Below are 21,020 nucleotides of genomic sequence, written 5' to 3' on the forward strand. Positions count from 1 at the left end.
TATAATAGCTAGGAATTTGAATTTGCCCTCTCCAGGTAACACTACACACACACACACACAAAAATTGTTTCTTTGCTCAACCTTAATCTGATTTTCATTGTTTTCAGCAGAGAGCCCAAATATTTTGTTTTGGATTATGAGGTGATGTTTTGCAGGCAAAATCACTGAAAAAAACCCCAAACAAACAAAAACACCAGAATCAAAACACAGTTAACAGTCTATATTTAGGGTTTTAGGATAACCAACCTTCAAATATATATTTTTTTTTTTATTTATTTTCAGGATTTTTTCCCCTTCTTTAATATCTTAAGCAGCTGTCTGAATATGGACACATCTTTAAAAAGCTCAGCGCTAAAAAAAAAAAACAAAAAAACAAACCACAACACACAGTACATAACTATTTGAGTTATTTTAACATTCTGCAAAGAAAAAAAAAACTTTCTCCAAGTTTGCTTAACTATACTTGTATTTTCAACAAAAAAAGCTATGCAAAGAATGATTTTGTAAAGTAATCCTCAAGGTAAGGGAAAAGTAGAGTGAAACAGTTTCATCTTTGATGGGTTTTATTTTATCAAGACAACAGCTAACACAGAGTTAATGCTGAACATGCTGTTCATCATAAAAGAAGCATATTTTAATCCTTTTCTAACTACAGCTACTCAGACAGCATGAACTTTTTGTATTTGCACGGTAGGGCATTTATTAACTCAAGCCTTGTCTCAAGTGTGGCACAATCAGAATGTTCTGAACAGCTGGTTAGGAAGATAGCCAAGATGCAAGAAAGATGTCTGAGCCTCCTTTTCAAGGGCAGCCAACTCTTGTACTGTAGGTGCCAAAATATCCACATGGCCTTTATACAGTCCACCTGTCAAAAGAGACCCAATCTAAATGATGTGTTCAAATCTATTTTTTAGCAGAACTAATAATGCTCAGCCACAGTCATTCAAGTAACTTTGTTAACTTGTTTAAAAAAAGCACGAATAAACCAAACCAAAACACAGATACACACACACTTTGGTCATTTGTATGTGCAGATGCCAGCAAAGAACTAGAATGCTTTTTAGATCTATCATGTTGTAGATACATAGCAGACAACCAAGAAACTGAACATTGCATAGCAAGGTAACTCAGAAGTAGTTAATTGCTTACCACCCAGAGTTCTTTTCTGCCCATATGTTACTTTCCCATCAAAATCATCTACTGGTACTTTTATGTCTGGTTCAACTTGAGCAATAGTGCAGTTTAAGTGTTCTTCAATCTCCCCCAGCAACTTAAAATAAAATAGAATAAGTAAATATTAAAGTACTCTTGTGATCCAAGACTGAGCAATCGTATTCAAGTAGTTTCAACAGGAACTGTACACAGAAAACAGTTTGGTCACAGACACCACAGACTAATACATTTTTTTGCATAAACGAATATAACAACTTCATTTCCATTACCAGTGCTTTTTTGTCCTACCTAGAAACCTTTATTTTACATACTGCCCTACTTATGTGAGTGAGGCTACTTTAATAAAGAGCTCACAGTCCAAGATTATTTTACCACAGATGATGGTAAAACCATTCAACCTTTTTTAATGGAGAAAGGGAAGCATTGTGAAATTAACAAGCACCCACACTTGGCACACAACCCTCAATGACCGCATATTTACTTGACACACTATTGCCAGGTCAGCGGAACAACAGTTTTGAAGTTTCTTGCAGTTTTGCAGTAAGCCATCTAAACCAAAAGGTGTAACTAAAATCCTGCAACTCTTAGCAACATTTTATTAGGAAGACTGCAGAGAAGCTGAAAATACAACTCCAACAAAATTGGCTGGGAATATTTAAACGAGGTTTTATAATTGAAGAAATAACTTATTGAAAGTGTAACTTGTAAAGTTTTCTAGTTTCTTCTTTGAAAAGAGCCAAAGGTCAAATATCTCAAAACTAGTTTTTTCCTTTAACTACACAGCTAAAATAAGGACCATATTCCAGTCTTTCAGAGAAAGTAGAACATTCTGGTTAAACAAAACATTTACCTGCATCTCATTGTACCATATGGTACAACCTCCTTCTTCCTTCAGTCTAGTATTGTAACACCCTTTTCCCCGACTACTGCATACATGATACCAAACCTAGAAATAAAGGAAAATGACTTTTAGACTTTGTGAAATGGTTTTGATTAATTATAGATATCTGAATTCTTTTTCATGCTATCTAAATTCCTTATCAATTAAGCAATAACAAACGAGCAGTTTTCAAACACAGGGCAGATATCAGCTGTGGATAGAATTTCAGTAAATAACATCTGTTCAATTTTGCTTTGGAGTATAAATTACCTTTTCTTTCTCTTTCGCCACAAGGGAGATTGCCAAACCCATCCTGAAATATTAAGGGAGAAGAGACAGAGAAAATGTTTCAGTTACTACTGCCAGCTTTTCAAATAACAACAAAATAAGAGTACATGATGACTACTCTGAACACATACATACCTCTCAGCTCTGCCTACTCTCCCAATTCGATGAACATAGTTCTGTTTTTCATCAGGGAGTGTGACGTTAATAACTGAAAGATACACAAAGTCCAAATAGAATACAAGATTTTCTTTGTAAAATCTATGAGCTAAGGAGATCACAGACCAGATACCTAAAATGATTTTGACTGCTGCAGTCCCTCTCCTTAGCCTATACACATAACCTTCTCTTACAGCAGTTATAGAAGTCATACATAGAATTATAAAATGATAGGGGTTTGAAGGGACTTCTGACAATCACCTAGTCCAAACCCTCCTACTAGGGCAGGAGCATCTCAGTCACCCAAGAACATGTCCAGGCGGGTTTTGAATGCCTCCAGAGAGACTCCACAACCTCTCTAGGCAGTTTGTCTCAATGCTCTGCCACCCTCAAAATAAAGATTTTTTTCCTTATATTTACATGGAACCTCCTGTGTTCCAGTTTGTGTCCACTGCCCCTTGTCTTATCACTGGACAACACTGAGAAAAGTCTGGCTCCATCCTCCTAACACTGGCTCTTTAGATAACGCTCTTTGTAAGCATTAATGAGATCACCCATCAGACTAGCTCAGTTCGGAAGCAAATGAAGCTGTATTTACAAAGCAAAAACTAGAGTCTACAATGGAATGCTTCTCCAGGTTAAACAGACACAGCTCTCTCAGCCTTAACTAAGAGATACTCGCTGCAATATCTACACTTAAGGCTTCCACTATATAACTCCTTTATCCATGATTAGTCTTTGATGAGAGTGAAAAAAAAAAAAAAAAAAAATCAAGGCATTTAAGAAGGTATGGTGAACAACCAAATTAAAAGCTGCCTTGTTCAAGCCTTTAACATGTATGACTTCTTCTAAAAATGAAGCCATAAATCATAAATGTGTTTTAACTAGCTGACAGGACCACAAATATGCTGGTTGCAAGTAATTCAATAGCTTAATTTAAAAGTTATGTCTTACCATACGGAACACCATGAATGTCAATTCCTCTAGCAGCAACATCTGTGCAGATCAGGAAACGGACATCTCCTCTCTGTGAAAACATAGTTGTAAAAAAGTGTTGTCCTAGATAAACTAAATAAAATCCCAGTCAAAGAAACAGTAGCCCTTTGCTTTTCCTTCACCTTGAAGTGTCTCTGTACATTTAGGAACAGTTCAAACAAAGCTCTTCTGCAGCGCAACAGTGCTTTTTGGGCATGAATAACTTACTCAATTTACATTTTTATTTCTTTCTCCAACAGCAAAAGGGAAGCATAAGTCAAAGAATGGCTTAATCAAAACCAAACTGTCTAGTATTTAAATAAGTATTCAAGAACCAAGGACTTAAAAAACCCAACTTAATGTATTACAGAGTAAGCTCACCTACCCTCTCAATGAAAACTCACAAGCTCTGTGTGATGGTTTTAACGCTATGCTTTTAATGTCTTTTCACAGAGTTCCAGCAGAAAAGTAAAAAAAATGTAAATAAATCAGAATTGGGTGTAAGAGAGCAAAATAATGATTATTCTAAATACTTCCATTGGAGAGAGAGAAATGTTTAAGAGTCAGTACTAAAAACAAAGTCTCTTTGTCTGTTAGTCTGTCTGGTGTTTTCTCTGCTGGGCAGTCTGTGTTTCTCTTCTGCACTTTGCTTTTCGGAGATAACATACACCTGCATGCTGACCTTGAAGAGCTAAGTTTTAACTACCTCTCTGCTTCCTGTCTTTCTTCCTCTGCCAGGGGGGTCTGGGGAAGGCATGGAAGGGGGAGGCGGGGGGGGCAGCTTTCCTGGCTTTGGCCAGGAGGGTTTTGTGCTGTTTCTGTTAATTGTACATATTTGTAAATACTGTACATTTGTACATATTCATTGCATTCCCTTGTAGACTGTAGGTTTTGCTTTATAAATACAACTTCATTTGCTTCTGAACTGAGCTAGTCTGGTGGTGTTATGGGAATTTCAGCCCACCACAATACAACACTCTGATTGGCAGACAGTATAGTTTCTCAACCATGGAAATCATACCTCAGAATTTTAGAAAGTGGATCAAAGAGCATTTGCATGCAATTTAATTTAAATAAAGAATTAGTAGCACAATTTAATATATTATTTCAGATACCAGAAAGTGAGGGAAAAGCTTTCAATAATCTGCTGCATCACCTTAAATCTTTCCAGGTTTTGCTTTCTTTCTTGAGGTTTTCTGTCACCATGTAGACAGACACATGAGAACTGATGTCCCTTTCTATCAGGACCTGAAAGAGTTACTATGCATTAATAACATCATATATAAGCTATGACAACACCATGTAGAACTCGTGGGCAAAACTCTGGACTCAGGGAGATTTAAATTATTACCACTTAATATGAACTTCTAATGACTGATACAGGCATTGGGGAAAGCTAAAGCCAACAATTAAACAAATCCCATTCCTCCCTCCTCACCAGAGGAGGTCTGTCTCCTCACTCCTTCCTAATCTAAATTTCCCTTGTTCCTCTGAACATGTCTCTGCCTTTCTCCTCAAACATCCCCTTGCGTTTTCTCTCACATTTCTCCTTCCATACCTCCTTACTTTTGCACTTTTGTATGCCTGCGTTAATACCGTATCACCTGCCCCTACCAACTATCACTTTTTGTTATATACCTTTCAGCAGAGGCACCACTTCAAATTGCTTCAAATTTGATTAATTATTTCCAGTCGTTTCAGATATGGAATAGCTACAGAGCAGTTCATTGTCTCTTTCTGTCAAGGACGTTCCTGATACTAATCCTGACCTTTACTCCCAGTCAGCATAAAAAAAAAAATTAAGCACTGTTTAACTTGTGCGGTATCTGAGTATTGGTGATCTTTACCATGCAATTTTAGCTTTGAAATAAATAAGAAAGCGAGCAGAATAAGTTTTTTTGTGAAAAATACTACCTCCTCCCTGTTGGATGAAGTACTGCTCCATGTTATCACAATCTAGTTTTGTCCTGCAGAAAATAATGGCTTGGTCCATCTTGTGTTCCTTGATTGCACGAACAGTGTATTCTCCTTTTAGAATTTTAGTTGCTTCAGACCACATTTCTAAGTAAATGTAAAGAAGTTATTTTGCTCAGGTTATTTAAAAATTCGAAGAGGCTTTGAACAGCATAGATTCAAAGTTCTCTCTTTCAGTAAACAGTTAAAATTTTATTAAAATCACACTTGAGATAGACCTTAATTTTTTTCTTATTGCACTCATACTCCCCTGCTCCAAGGTAGCAATACAGAACGAATAAAACTCTTCAGGAGTTTCTGGTTACTGACATACACCAACACACACTTGCTATTTACATACCTACTAAATATATTCAAGTCTTTTTTGCACCCCTCGCCCCTCCCCAGTTACAGAAACATTTATTTTCACAGCTGAAAAAATGCAGAAATATAAATTTGGAGGAATTTGACTCAAAACTGATGTTTACTATGATTTAACTTTACTTTACAACATTTACACAGGCTTATTTCACAAATTATTACTTAACTAGTGCTGCTGATTACCTGGAGTGTTAGCGCCAGGTCGTGTATTGTCCTTTGCATGGACTTCATCCGTCTAGGCAAAGAAAAAACCAACCAAAAAAACAAGCCATCCAAGTCATTAGTCCATACTTTACAGAAGAAATACTTAACTCCACTAACTTAAAAAGAAATTAAATAAAGTTTAACATTAGAATTCTGTTCTCCCACCAAAACAAGCTAATATACTTTTAGCTAAAGAAAAATCTTGGAAGTGTAAGCACACCAAAACTGTTCATAAAAAAAGGACAATAAAATTATTTATGTAGACACTAGAAAGAAACCACTGTGGAACAAAGAAGTGAATAAAAACCAACCAAAAAAAAAAAACCAACCCAAACTACCAAACCTGAAAACAATATACTATAAATATGGATACATCATAAAAACATTTATTCCTTATCCTTTTCCCTATGCTAGGCTGAAGCATAAAGATAAAACCTAAGAGAAATACATTCATGCTAAAACTTAAGAGAAAAGGCTCCAAAAGACCTAACAAAAGGAGGTTCCAGGGATACTGAAGGGTTAAGAAAAACCTATCAAGTGTAACTGTATAAGACCTACTGAGAACAAAATACAGTCCCAGGTTATTCAGAACTCAAAACTAGACTTCAACAAACACTACCTTCTCACAAGAATAGCTTACAGACTGAAGTAGAATTTCACCTAAAGCCTCATATATAGACAGAGATTAAATCCATTCCTCTAAAAACTGCTTGTCTCTAACCTACATGAGACATAACTACTTTACAGAATGATCTCTGTTGGAAGGTTTACCTCTACCTGATCAGAAAAGAGAGGTACCAACTACAGTTAGGCCACAGCCCATAAGCAATGAAATGGCTGAAAATGTAATGCAGTGCCATCGTTCTCTAGTACAAATCAGAATGTTACTCTATCAATATCTTCCTCAATCAAGTTCGCAAAACTGAGATGGTCAGAAACAGTGTTGCAATATCTCCAATATCATGATGCTGACCCACTATGGAAGAAACCACTTCAGATATATTAAACTGGAAAAAATCCTACAACATTAGGCCCCAATTCTGAAAGTTAAATAAGTAAATACAGGCAAATAACTTTCACCTATAGACCACTTACTCTGATATGATTCTTGCCAAGCCTTTCCCAGAGCTTGTCAGCCTTTGGATTTACAGGCACAACTACATGATGTACAGTTTCAGGGACAGAATCTTCTCCTTTCAAATCAACCCAGGTGGGAAAATGCATGATCTTTTCAGACAGTTTCTTCACATCGAAAGAATGTAGTGTTGCAGAGCACACAATCACCTGAGAAGGAAAAGAAAAACATATGGATACCACTGAACATCAGATTCTCCAAGCAAAAAATGTCAGGAATATAACTGAAAAAATGTTATGCAGTTGAATAGCACAATGTAGCACAATAGAATAAAGTAAGTCCTTGACTGGCTTTCTTCATCACAGGAACCAGACAGCTGACAAGAGTCAAGACACAAAGTTACTTAATTATTCTCTCACAAACCCCCAATCATTTAAGAGGAATTTAAGTAGAATTACTGAGAGCTGATGAATCAAGATTGTTGGAGCACTGGAAATCATAACGCATGCAGTCACTAATTTTTCAGGTATGTTTATATGTAAAATGAAATATTATTAAACACTGTGCCCCAAGATCTAAAAGCCTAAAAACACAAACTCTCAGGAAACTGCCAAACCAAATGAACAAGTGTTAACTTCGGACAAGTGATAAATCCTACTTACAAGAAGCAGGCTCCAGGCCATGTAATAGTCAATTGAAAACAGTGCACACCATTCAAAAACCCCCAAACAAATGAAAAGCAGGTCAAAATCACCACCAAAAAAAAAAAATCCCTGAACAACAAACAAATTTTATACCTGAAGTCTCTTTCCATCTGAAGTTATCTGAGGAATTTGACTGTGGATCCTGTTTATGAAATCTGAATAACCTTGGAGGAGAAGGCCATCCTATATGGAAATAAAAACAAACCTGCAGTTCTCTGCCATTTTGTAGTCTATACATTTGAGTTAAATAAGCAATGATTTGTAGTCTCAGAAGTTCTCTCTTTTAATTAGCTGTTCAAATCAATGCCAGGCTGGGATATTACTAATAACGAGATATAAAAAAAAAAGTAAAAATTTGGAGTATTTACAAATACAGTTGCTGTGCTTCACAAGAAATTGAACATCTGTCTCAGCAGCTTCTGCTAGCTAATACCCTGATGCATTTCACCTTTGTTTATTCAGTTGTACTGTAACAGATCAGAGAGGGAGGCACTAATTTCCCAGTATATTGGTTACAACACTCATTGGCCTCAAGACCTGCTGGGTAATCAAAAAAAGCTAATCCCATTTTTGTCCTTTCAAGTTCCCTGTACAAAGACAGGGACAGACTTCACTACCTTATGAATAAAGCCTAGAATACACTTCTCTATGATTAAAAAAACCCCAACCAACCAAACAGCTTTATTATAGAGACTAGAAAGGGAAAAATACTTTACTTTGGTTACAAACAAGATTAACTTGGAATAGCCTATAGGTAGCTATATTGTTCTACTGATGAACCAAATGCTGACTCTTTCAGGAAATGTCATACTGAACTTCAGAATAGAGCTTAAGTTTTGTACGTACAGCTTCATCCAGAACCAGGAATCTAACTTGAGATAAATTCAGCTTTCCTGTTGAAACCAAATCATCCAGTCTTCCAGGAGTTCCAACAACAATATCTACCTATGAAATAAGCAAGAGCATGAATTGGTCCCATAACTAATTAGAGACATTAACAGCTTAGTCTTGTTTGAAGATTGAGACAATTTTCCATATAATGCCCTATATTCTATTAATTATCACTCCACAGAATTCTAGAGTAATTTGGCCTGGAGTTGCTTTAAACACTTGTCCAATAAAATCTTTAGTACCTTCAAAGAGAGGGATTTTCACAACCTCTCTGAGCAACCTGCATTTTGGTTCTACAGTCATTTCATTAACAGAATCTGTCTTTGGCAAGAAGCTTTCCCTTATTTTGGGACATGTTCTGCCCTGCTCCCTCTCCTGCCCCACAAGCTCTTTAACTTTGTTAAATAAAGTCACACAGATCTGTTTTCATATGGGGATAAAAATAAGTTCAGCTTCTCTCACTGTGGAAGTACACATATCAAGTCTATCAACTATAGAAATAACAAGGTTTTGCCAGATGGTAAGGTTCATCAGTGGCACGCACATGGAAGTCTAGCAAGTTCAAACCTGTTTAGGAGAAAATTTGTATTTTGCCACCTAAAATGACTGGAAAACTTATCAGTAGTGATGTGGTCTTACTTTCAAAAGTGAGCCTTAAAAATACTACTGTGCTGTCCCTACAGCATGACTGAATTGATCGTACATCCCATGCTGCTGAAGATGTATCACTTCCTTCTATGTAGGACTGATTTGTGGTGTAGGTTGACCTTGAAAGCTGAAGGCCAGCTGTATTCATATAAATGTGAAGCAGAACTTAACAGGAAAACTGTATCAACCTTGTAAACCAAGGAGAAACGGCAGTAATTACATCTCTGTTTTGCAATTTTCAGAAGTACTCAGGCTTCAACAGAATCTGACAAAGGACTGTAAGTGTTTGTACTGTCAACTGTCTTGGAAGTAAAGGAACAAATGCTGGCCCAGTGCAACATGAACTTGGCAGAAACTGTACAGCCTTTCATGATCAGGTTTAGAGAAGTTAAAAAGTAGAAACATTATTATTCTCTAGCAACATTGTTAACTAATAGGAATCCAAACTATTAAATCACAAACAAAAATACAACTTACTCCTTGTTCCAGTACAGAGAGTTGGTCTCTTGCAGCAACCCCACCAATAATCAGCAGTTCCCTAAAATTAACATCAACATACTTTTATGTTTACTAATTTATTATATTCAGAAGATATACTAAACATATGGTCAAAAAAGGATTTTTATTTTTAGTAGCTGACAAGAGCTCTGAACGGTAATTTTAAGAATAAAATAACAGAAAGACATTAATTTTAAAACTTGGCTCTTCATATGTAATATATTACATTTTAATTTCAGATGGGAAAGCTTTGTTACCCAATTGTATTTCTATGTGATTAACACTGTTGTATTGAAGTGTTAATGTGTTTAACCAATTTAATTTAAAAGATTAATCTGTTCCTTAAAACTCTCAAATGTAACTCAGTTTAATAGTTTTCTGTGTCCTTGAAAGCTAGATATACAAATAACAATAAACTAAATGAACTTATATCATAGCTTGTCTCTCTCCGTTGCTGTCTTTGCAATTCTGACAAAAGCACTCTTGTGAATTGATTGCAGTTTAGAATATGGAAATATTTAATTTTTATAAGCACAGTGGAAAGGGAAAGTAACTCTTGACCAAAGTAGCTTGTAGATTATTCACTTTTCAGAATTGCATCCCCATGCTAATCACCAGAACATTTGTCCCCTGAGCACACTAATATAAACAGAGCAGACCATGCATGTAACTACTTGTTGGAGATGGAAAACAATGTGAGGGCAGGAGTAGATGAGAGGCATAGAAAGATGCTCAGAAAGGAAAGGCAGTAAGCAGATGTGCTTTCCTTGATTAAAACCACTAGGTATCATACATGTTTGATAATCTGAACCAAAAAAAAACTTATTAGACCTGTCATACCAGAAATGTAGCCCATAGAGAAAATACATAAAAAACCCCTAACTGATCCGACTGTAGCTGAAAAGTCATGTTACTTAGTAGCAGGTATTACTTGGCTATTTTCAGTAGCACTGCAGATGAGGGTCCACTAAGCTGAAGTGAAACACCTCCCCATTCCCCATGTCACATCCAATGACAATACCATAAACAGAATTATAACAGATGCACTGTTACCTTAATTTGGGATTATCGACGTATTTTTTGAACTGCTTCACATTGTTCAAAGTTTGTTCTGCTAGCTCTCTTGATGGTTCCACAATCAATGCTTTTGGAGCATTTGGAAGGTTCTGTGTTTGAACTACTTGTGCACTTCCTAAGTAATATAAAAAGAAAAGTCATCAAGAAATTAAATTCTTTTCCTGGATTTTTTTTACAGGAAACAAGCTTGATTTTCTAATCTAAAACCTCACGAAGCCAAGTGCTCCATTAAAGGGTGATGTTATTGCTCACTCAATTATGAATAGCTACAAATTCAGGGAATACAAGTGAATTTTGCCATGATATTGGGTATATGCTAGGAAACAGTCAAACTTGACAGGGATCTGAGAAACCTGATCTAGTTTATGTCCTTGCTTACTGCAGGGTTGTTGGACAAGATGACCTTCAAGGGTCCCTTCTAGCCTAATGAATTCTATGATACTGACTATGCAGCACAACTGATGTTACTGCAGAGCTTAACACACACACTTTAAGGTAACACTGCTGAGTAACTTAGCTTAACTTCCTTTTATCTGATGCATTTCTGAATTCAAAATGTTAGACTATTAGTGGCTTAAATGAAGAAAATTTGGAATAGTTTCAAAAAAGCACTAATATTGCTACCAAGAAGATTGAAAACAACAGCAATGAAGCAATTAAAGTGATCAAAAGATGTTTGGTAAAAAAAGAGAAGTTAATATACAAACAAGGAACCAAGGGAAGCTTAAAAATCTGACATACCTGAGTGTTGTGATTTTACAACACTACCATCAGGAGCCTTGCAAAGACCAATATAGCCATCTTTTGGTGGAAACTTGAAATCTTCTTCACCGAAATTGAATTTCAATTCAGCATTCTAGATTTCAACAGTTAGGTCATACAGACAGATTGAAGGTATCAGTAAAACACAAAATGAAAACCAAAATTCTCTAATTTCCTCATGAGAAACAGCCAGAGGAAGAGGAGGGGAAGATGGTTTATCTTCTCATTTTCCATTCCCCAAATTGTCTAACACCTGCCAGGTGTTTTGTGTGACTTTCTAGCTCTTAAAAATTTTCTTCTACATCAAAATAATTCCCAGATCTACAGATATACGGAAACATTTTTTTTAACTTTTGTTGCAATGACAAAAGACAATAAAAAAACCCCCAAAAACCAAACCCCACATTTTTTAATTTGTACATGTCTGCCAAAATGTTTTAATAACACCTTTAGTTGGCAAGAGATTATCCCAGAGAGACTAACTCCAGACTGCATTACTATACTGGTTGAGTTGAAAATAAATGGAACAGGAATTTGGACACTTTCAAGTTATTTACTTTTATCCGATGAATCAAAATTTAACACAGGCAAGATATTGCTGGTAGCAAGAATTACTTGTCCATGCTAATCTATCTTTCTATACAAATTTAAGTACTTAAACATTTGATATTTAACTGGAACAATACTTGTCAAAGTTAACGCTGCGTGGTGACCACTTCAGTAGTGAAATACTAGAAGACCAAAGGAAAAAATAGTGTATAACTACAGTAATTGTAGGCAGCTCTACAAATACTGTATGTAAGCAGTCAGTTACCAGACCAAGACTGAATTTCATCATCTTACACATCTGTGACATTCCTAAGTTACCTTCAGCACACAAGCTGCAAAAAGCGCTTGGTTCTTTATGTGTGGTGGGATTTCAAACGCAAGGCCAAGGTCCTTCCCTGAAAGCAGGGTAAATTCAGTCACACTCCAGAGTATGTGCATTCCTATCCCTGCCCCACCCACAAGGCAAGCATCTCAAACTCCCAGTAAGAAAGGGACTAAAACTTACCATTTTTGGAAAACTTTACTTGTCCTTTATCTATGTCCAGGTAACACCCAATTGTATCATGCATAGTGAATTCCTATAACAAAAAAGTTTGAAAAGCAAAGGGACTTCAGTGTTCATTGTATTAAGAAAACTTATAATCTTATTCTTATAATCTGTGTTTTATATGCTCATAATTGTATCCTTATAACCTATCAGCTTTTAGTTTTCCCATTTGTCCCTACTAAATTCTAGTTTTTCAGAGAAGCAAGATCATTCATTTCAATGATACTGCTGTATATGACGTACATACTTTTATTTGATTTCATGTCCTCAGTAAACTGCCCAATTTATCTTAGATATTTAAACATTTATTGCTGCTTTAAATTTATTTTAAAACCAAACACATTGCCAATGATAAACTTAAGTCATTTACCTGGAAGTATTCTGCATTATGGAAAAGTGCATTTATCTTGCTTTTATTAGCCAATCTAAATCTAAGCTCAGAGCACCAAACATGGTGACAGAAACATATTTTCACTACTCAAACAGGCTTCATTCTTGCAGAATATATGCATGTTACGTACACTCAAGTACTTCATTTAAATAACTTCAAGTCTGTTCACTGTAAAGGTATTCAATAAAAAACTGTATATTATAAAGTGTTTCTAATTTTACAGCTCAGAAGTCACTACTATAAGAAAGCTACATTACAACAGCCACAAAATTCGCAAGTTTATGGCACTAACAACTAATTAATACTACAAAAAGGCATAAGTTTCTTCATCTTTTAATAAATTATGCTCACAAAACCCACCAGAGATATTCCCAGTAGACATTTTTAGGGGTGTACATTAAGGTGAACAGTTCTAAAGGCAAACTCAACAGCGACTGTCAAAATCTTATTAGCATTTAAGTACGTGTTTTGACATTAGAGAAAATTAACTACTAGCAGACAGGATACAGTGCCCTCACTGAGGCATTCGCCAACATAAACAGATCGGCTAGTGTTGTTCTAAGACTTAAATAGTCAAGAAACAAATCCAAGAGATCAGTGAATCTCTAACCTGTAATACACAGAAAAGGCTTATCTTCTAAATTAGAGTCAATATTATTTGCAGTTGAGCCACAATCACAAGCCTCAAACTGATAATTGCTTTTGTTAAAACTTGTTAACATGTTTTGATCCAAAAAATGTTTTAATGTTTCACAGTACTTCTGCCCAGTGATCTTACCTTAAAAGTAAGCACTACTACAAAAGACAGAATCAACATGCAAAACTTTTAATCATATTGCTGCCAGTTATCATTACAAACTTACCTCACCATAGCTGTCAAACTGCTTGTTGTGAGATTTCTTACCAGTGCCACCGAAGCCAAAGCCAAATTTATCAGTGCCTGAAGACAAAACAGTGTACATGTTTTAATATTTTTGTTTGACAGCTTACTTTTTCCCCACTCTTTGCATAGGCAACTGAAACCTCGAACACTACTGTGTAAAAAAAAACAAAACAAAACAACAACAAACCCAAAACCAAACAAAAAAAACCCTCAACCATAACAAAACCTTACAGAGCTAAGACTTCCAGCTTTGATATATGCTACACTGGAATTTTTGTGTGTGTTAGCTCATTTTACTAGTCTCCCATTAGCTTCATTAAAAAACTAATATATAAAAAAAATACAAGATTAACAAGCACTGCCACCACCTAAGCTGATTTCCTTTTACAAGAACAACATTTGGACACAGTTTTAAACTCCCCTATATTGCTATTGCTACCCCTCCAAAGGCACCCATTCTCTGCAAGACTGAACAGAACTCAACCATTCCATGTGAATATGAAAACTGTCTATAGGATTCTTCTTTGGAAGGACACTCACCCAAATCTAATGAAGCCTGCATAGTTGACCAACCAACTCTGCACAAGCCTTGGTCATGACAGGAAACTTCATAGTAGTATTTTCCTTTCAAAGAGAAAGACAGTATCTAAAATTTAACATCTTAATTTCACTTTCATCAAAGTCATTCAGTTTGGCTACTTCCAAGACCACGCAAATCTAACATTTCCATCCCTGCTGAAGGTGTCATAAAACCCTCTGTGGGGTTAGTGTGAAATGGTTCTGTAGATACCTATGTATGTAACGAAGAAATAGATTATGAGAAAAAAAAAATACATGCTGAGGGATAGTGTGTGAAAGGCTCCAAAGAAGTGGTAAGCTAGAGAGACCAGTATTTCTACTGGATGCAGAAGAATCGATCAATTCAGAACACTAGGGGTCTGCCAAGTCAGTTCAAGACTACCAGCATGCAGTAGCATTAATTGGTTGTGTAACTTGAACCACATCTAACTGACTGTTATGCAGACAGCCTACAGTATTATCTGCACATCTAATGAAATGAAACTGAGGGACTTTCTGAACACCCATCTAGAACCATTGGAGTATGGCTGTTACTGAGCAAAAGAACGAGGCTGGCCTCTCAACTGTTGCTCCAAACATGTAGCCATGAAATTTTTCCATGTAAGGCAAAAACTGGAAGTAGTGTGAGTAGCTAATTCTTATTAAAAACAGCTTAATAAAATATAGTGACTACTGGTTATGATTCTGTCTACTCCAACTCAATCGCCAGTTAGGGAAAAGGCAAATTTACCACACAAGGAGAGCAAAACAGAGGTATCTATCATTCCAAAGTCTTCAGCTAGCAGTAAACTGAGTAACGGCACATTTGCTTGGATGGAAATAAGTTTTAAATGCAAACAGATACATTAAGTGAAAAAAGGCATTTTAGTGGTCTCAAAACCCACATAATTCTATGCCTACCTTTAGTCACACCTCTAGTTGCTCTGCATCCATGCCATTCTTTTACCTCCCTGCTCTGACAACACAAACCGTCTGATCCAATTGCTGAAAATTACAAAGACAGCTTCAGTTAAAGACATTGCCTAATTGCTTTTATAGGAAATTTTCATGCATACTTTTTTCACCAAGCAAACATTTGCATAACTCACCAAAAGCTGATCCTCTGTCATATGGGTTCATTTGCCATTTATTGAGTACTAAGTTTAAAATACAGGAACAGAAAAATCATTAAAGCAAACAAGCCTAGAAAACTCAGGTTAGAACTTCACATTGCCTCTACGATGTTTGGTTTAATTTTCTGGGGAGACAGTTATAATAGTTTCAATGGTATTCACACAAGGGCAAAATGAAGGTCTACAACTTGAAGGAGGGACACAGATTCATAATGCAAAGCTCTTTGATGGAAGTTTAGATTATTCCATTTAGGAGAGCAGAGACTACTTAAAAATACAACTGAAAACAAGAAAGACATTTACAAAATAAGCTACACTTCTACATCACAGTCAAATTCACCTTGAAAATACCCAAAACTACAGTGAAAGCAACACACTTGAAATATGTTTGCTATTTCTGTTCCAAGTTTACATAAAGATATTCTTCAGTGTATTGTTTAAAAAGTCACTACTGAAGAGCTAAGATGAGCACTGAAGAGTATGGTATGGATCAGCAAGCCTTAAGCTGATGATAATGAGTGTTATTAAAATAATGCAGGCAATAACCCAATAAATAATAATCCATGACTCCAACAGTGTTCTATAAAACCTAGGATGATAATATTTTATTTATGCTATCCTAAATTAAGGAAAAAACAGTATTTAATGGCAAATTAGGTTAACTTTACTTTGGGAGGTAACGGAATTGACATGAATTAACAATGTACAAACTTGTAGTATGACGTATTAGAAAAACAAAAAATGAAACAAAACAAACTTACCTGCCCCACCAGTTTTAATAGTTGCTTTCCCTTTCTTTCCTTCCATCTGATCTTTCAGTGTTTCATAAACAATCTGGATAACTGGAATGCTAAAAGCCTAGAATGGGAAGTTATTTTCATTTCGCAATTTATACAGATGTGTCTAGATGTAGTCAGCCTAGTTTTCAGATGCAATAGCCATGGTCAGGAACACTTCAAAACATGTCTACACATATTTGTAAATACTAATACTAGTTAAAAACAAACCTGGAATCATGTAATTGTTACTAAGTATACACACATACATATCAACACACACAAACCACCTCTCATCACTTAAAGATTTCTACTTTCTAGTAATTTAAATTTACGTTACTTACACCAGTTTTTCCACTCCCTGTTTCAGCAGCCTATCAGAAGAAAAATTTAAGAGTTTAACCAGAATTGCAACTTAACCTATAAAGACAATTTTACAGTTTTATTCTAACCTACAAAGTTTACTTTTACTTCTGCATAATACTTAGAATGTCATTGCTTCATGCAAATTAGATTGAAAACCATAGAATATTTACAATAGACCCATAGTCCCACCAGAAAAAATATCTATACATGTCTGTTTTCTGGAGGCATTACAGAAGATTAAAGGAAGTACTACTTTGGTTTATGAATCAAGAACACAAAAGATCTGCAAAAGACATGATCAGCAAGGCCCAGTAATCTGGTACCTTCAAGGTTATCAATGCAGAAGCATTTGAGTAGTCAGTATCAGTCATGTTCCGTGGCATGTCACGTATTTACGACAAAAAAGGACAGTAAATGAAGTCAGAGAGCTCTCATTCATATGGCAGTGCCTGTCAAGTAGTCAGAAAATAAAGCCTAAAAAGAATTCCATCTATAAGAACAGCTGGAAACACACCAGAAACTCAAAGAGGTTTTTAGCTAAAGAATGTATTTTCTATTGAGGATGAATAGGAGACCTAACTACAGAAAGCTTCTGGAAAGAAAGGAATTGACTGTGCAGGCAACAATTAAAAAACATATGCTTTCTAGGAACAAGGCAATCCTGCTTACATACCATAAGTACATCACCACCTCCCAGGATCAGTGGGATGGATTCTGCTTGGATATCTGTAGGAAGACTACAGGAAAGAACACATTAACAGAAATCTATGTTATCAGTAGAAAAAAAACCAATTTTTGCATATACAGGAACTCACAGAAACCAGTCATCTGCAAGACGGGAAATAGCAAGTAAATGCTGTTCTTCTTGGCTTGCAGCTAAGAAGTGAAAGATATTCCATTTACACAGAGACTTTGGAAAGGGAGATGTACTTTGAGAGGAAGCGTGTAGCAGATTCAGCTGTACCCTGACAAGCTGGCTGCACCTCACATTGCTATGCTAAGCTGTAAAACATACAGATTAATTATATGTTCTCTCATCAAGCAGGTTTCATTTTTAAAGCCACTTACAGAACACTCATTTAGCAGATTCCTACCCAAAATTGAAAAAGAAAGTAAAGGTAACCAAATGTAACCAGCATTTTCAGAACAATCACAGCTAATACCATGCATATAAAAATAGAACCACATACAGTAAGACTGTTCATACTGATAACATTATGAATGACAACTCAAACCAAACTCTTAAGTCACATATTTCAGCCAAATGAGTAACTACACCCAGGAAAAGTAACTTTCGTAATAGATTGACACATAAGAGGAATGTACATCGACTCTGAAGAATGTACATTCAGGCCAGTCTAGAAAACATTTACTAAAGTACCATCAATTATGTGATATTATTTGTTCAGTAATCCCACAATACACAAACAAACCAGAAGCACAGATGTAGAAGCTTCTATCAAACACAATGGTAACAAAGTATAGTCAGTCATGCTTTGCATGTCCAAGTTTAAATATTAATACTATAGTCGTAATTTGTGTTTTCAGTCACTCACACTAAAAACGCATGATATGCATTGACAATTAAAGGAAACGTGCATCTGCTTTGTTTTAGTGTGAAAGCAGAGGTATTTTACGAAGCATGCCATGTATCACTGAAAGGCAAATTAGATTTTGCCAGTCTCACACTAATTCCTACTTACAGCCAGTCCATTTCCTCCACTGCTTGAGCTATCTCAGGCATAACACCCATTTCTGTAAGACAAGACAAAAGGAACAAACACTGTTATTTACCTCAACACAGTACAAAAGATTTCCAAGTGTCAACGCTTCCAACTACAGACAAAAATAAAAATCCATTCTTTTTGGGAATGGCGCACACAGTCTTTCTCTATGGAATAAGTGATAAATAAGAAACATTTTCCCTTCCACATATATGAGTTCGACAGATGTCCCCACTTAGAGCAGAGTTAAGTCATGCATACACTAGGCATCGGAGCAGGTGCTGGCACAGCAGCAAAGCAAAAACACTTGGTACCCAATACCATTTCAAGGATAAAGTTCTTATCTTCCCACGTTTAGTAAACTGCCCATACAAGCAAGAAGGAAGACTTTGTTAGTCACAAACATCCTAACTCTCTTTAACAGTTGAGATGCAAACAGTTTTCACCTTTCTAAAAGGAGCTTTTACACGCTAGCCTTTACTCTGTCACATGATGAGTTTCACATATATCACACATATGTATGCACAAAGAGTTGGGTTGACAGCCAGAAATTACTGTTGCTTTTCCTATAATATAAATGCTGTAAGAAGCAGATTTTATTTGCAACAAGAGTTCACAATGCTTTAATGTTTTCAAGTGTTAGTTTGGTCTTCTTCAAAACTATAGAATCCACATAAACAAAAAGCTTTTTGCATAGCAATAATAATCGCTATTGGTTGCACTATGGTATTTTCCTCAATTACAACCAAATGAATCCTTCTGTCTGGCATCTAAATGCGTCTCTGGATGTATGGAAGAAGCTTCAGCATTTTCCCTCATGATTTAGTGCAAACAATTCAGTCTCAAGAAACGAATTAAAAACCTTATACACACTAAAACTTTATAGTACCCTAATGCTTGTCACATATGCGTGCACATGTGCATAGGGGTACAAACTGCCATGCTTCCTCTATTAGTTCTGAGATTACAAACAGTATCACAGACCAGAGCTACAGCACTGCCATACACAAAGAATTTAGGACGAATCTCCTTTCATAGAAACCAGTCAGCTCGAGAAATGAGTCTGACTTCTAAGTAACGCCATTTATCGGACACAGGCATACCACATATGCAACAAAATCAGGAAATCCACTTTGATAACTACTTCTGAAGGCCTGCAGCAGATCGAGAAGGCGGAAAGAGCTACAACCCTATAGGCTTCTCGACCTTAAACCCGCTACGTGGTAGTGACAGACTGCGTGGAGCCCGCACCGAGGATAGGCCCAAAGAGCCGCGCACGCCGCTAATGAGCCCCGCTTGCCGCAGCGAGACCAGGAATCGACACACCCGCAAGGCGCCAGCAAGTCCAGAGGCGTTAGACTCCCCCCGTAGTTTGCTGCCGGCAACAGAGCCGACACCCCCACCCACCCCAACACCACGTACCAGAAAACGCCGCCATCTTGACACCACCAACGCCTCCTCACACCACGATCCACAGTGCGCAAGCACCGAGCCCGCCCGCAGGAATTTGACACCGGCTGGGAAGCAGAAGACGCTGAACCCGTCCGTCCCTTTTTGATGCCGGTGGAAAGCTAAAGGCACCGCGCCGCGCGTTCCGGTCCCGCCCCTCTATGCACCGTTCGTGCACAGACGTGACCCTACAGCTAACACAGCAAGGAGAAATTATTTTTGCTCTGTATTGCAGATTTTTAGGGTACACTCTGAGCACATGCTCAGAATTGCACCATATTTCTGAAATCATGGCATGTTTTTTTTTTTTCCCCACCACAATTCGAAGTTAGAGTGTATCTATGGTGCTGGGCCTCATAACCTATGTTTCGAACACGAAGTGTGTGTCTACAATGGGAGTCTACAGTTGCACACTTTTCATTTCGCTGATGTAATTCACATTTGCATAGTTTTCTACAATAAATATGTTTGGCAGAAAGGATTTTATATGGGCAAAAGTACCTTCACAAACAGTTAACACACCAGTTAATTTTTTTAGACACATGTTAAAGGGGATGCATCCTTTTCCAGTTTTTAAAGAAGTTTCCCCAAATCTGCACAATCTTTTCCTAGGATAACTTCTAGTGAAGTTTAAAACTAGATTGCAAATGCATTTGTCTGCTAAGTGGAAGCCACAGTGTAAGGAAAACAACATTATAAAACATTATGTTACTGGTTTCCATCACAAAACACAACTTCAATCTTTTCTAAGCCAGTCCTCTGACAAAGACACATACGGTTCAAAGACTGAATAAAGGACAGCATCTCTGACAATGCAGATTTCTTGATTACAGTGTTGCACTTTGAGTAGTGATTTTGACAGAGGTTTATTGCAAGACATTTTTGTAAACACACTGAGCCCACTGACATGGTGTAGAAAAGAGGTGGTGTGCAGAACAAAATGCAGTAGCTATTTTATATCTTTAGTACCAGGCTGTTT

At 36.6% G+C, this 21,020-nt stretch overlaps 1 protein-coding gene across 1 annotated transcript; it reads right to left on the bottom strand.

The window, feature by feature from the left end:
• Positions 1-492: 492 nt before the first annotated feature.
• On the bottom strand, positions 493-20,040 carry DDX1 (DEAD-box helicase 1). The gene is made up of 26 exons (XM_054383882.1): positions 20,015-20,040; positions 18,572-18,623; positions 17,542-17,605; positions 16,847-16,876; positions 16,488-16,584; positions 15,703-15,750; positions 15,515-15,598; positions 14,576-14,659; positions 14,016-14,092; positions 12,720-12,792; positions 12,533-12,609; positions 11,645-11,759; positions 10,880-11,018; positions 9,806-9,866; positions 8,636-8,734; positions 7,883-7,972; positions 7,106-7,294; positions 5,990-6,041; positions 5,387-5,533; positions 4,629-4,720; positions 3,452-3,524; positions 2,477-2,549; positions 2,324-2,366; positions 2,024-2,119; positions 1,150-1,270; positions 493-865 (listed from the first exon to the last, which is right to left on the bottom strand). Exons 1-26 carry the CDS (start codon positions 20,028-20,030, stop codon positions 735-737), a joined length of 2,223 nt encoding a protein of 740 aa, XP_054239857.1. The 5' UTR covers positions 20,031-20,040; the 3' UTR covers positions 493-734.
• Positions 20,041-21,020: the final 980 nt, after the last annotated feature.

The sequence above is a fragment of the Indicator indicator genome, chromosome 9, assembly GCF_027791375.1.
Source record: "Indicator indicator isolate 239-I01 chromosome 9, UM_Iind_1.1, whole genome shotgun sequence".
Classification (NCBI taxonomy): domain Eukaryota; kingdom Metazoa; phylum Chordata; class Aves; order Piciformes; family Indicatoridae; genus Indicator; species Indicator indicator.

Bases quoted from the DNA above. Each gene is read 5' to 3' on its own strand.
- DDX1 (XM_054383882.1), bottom strand. The intron at 15,599-15,702 runs GTGAGTTATGCA...TGTAATTTTCAG, and splicing joins TGACAGAGGATCAGCTTTTG to CAATTGGATCAGACGGTTTG. The intron at 2,367-2,476 runs GTATGTATGTGT...TTAATATTTCAG, and splicing joins AGAGTAGGCAGAGCTGAGAG to GATGGGTTTGGCAATCTCCC.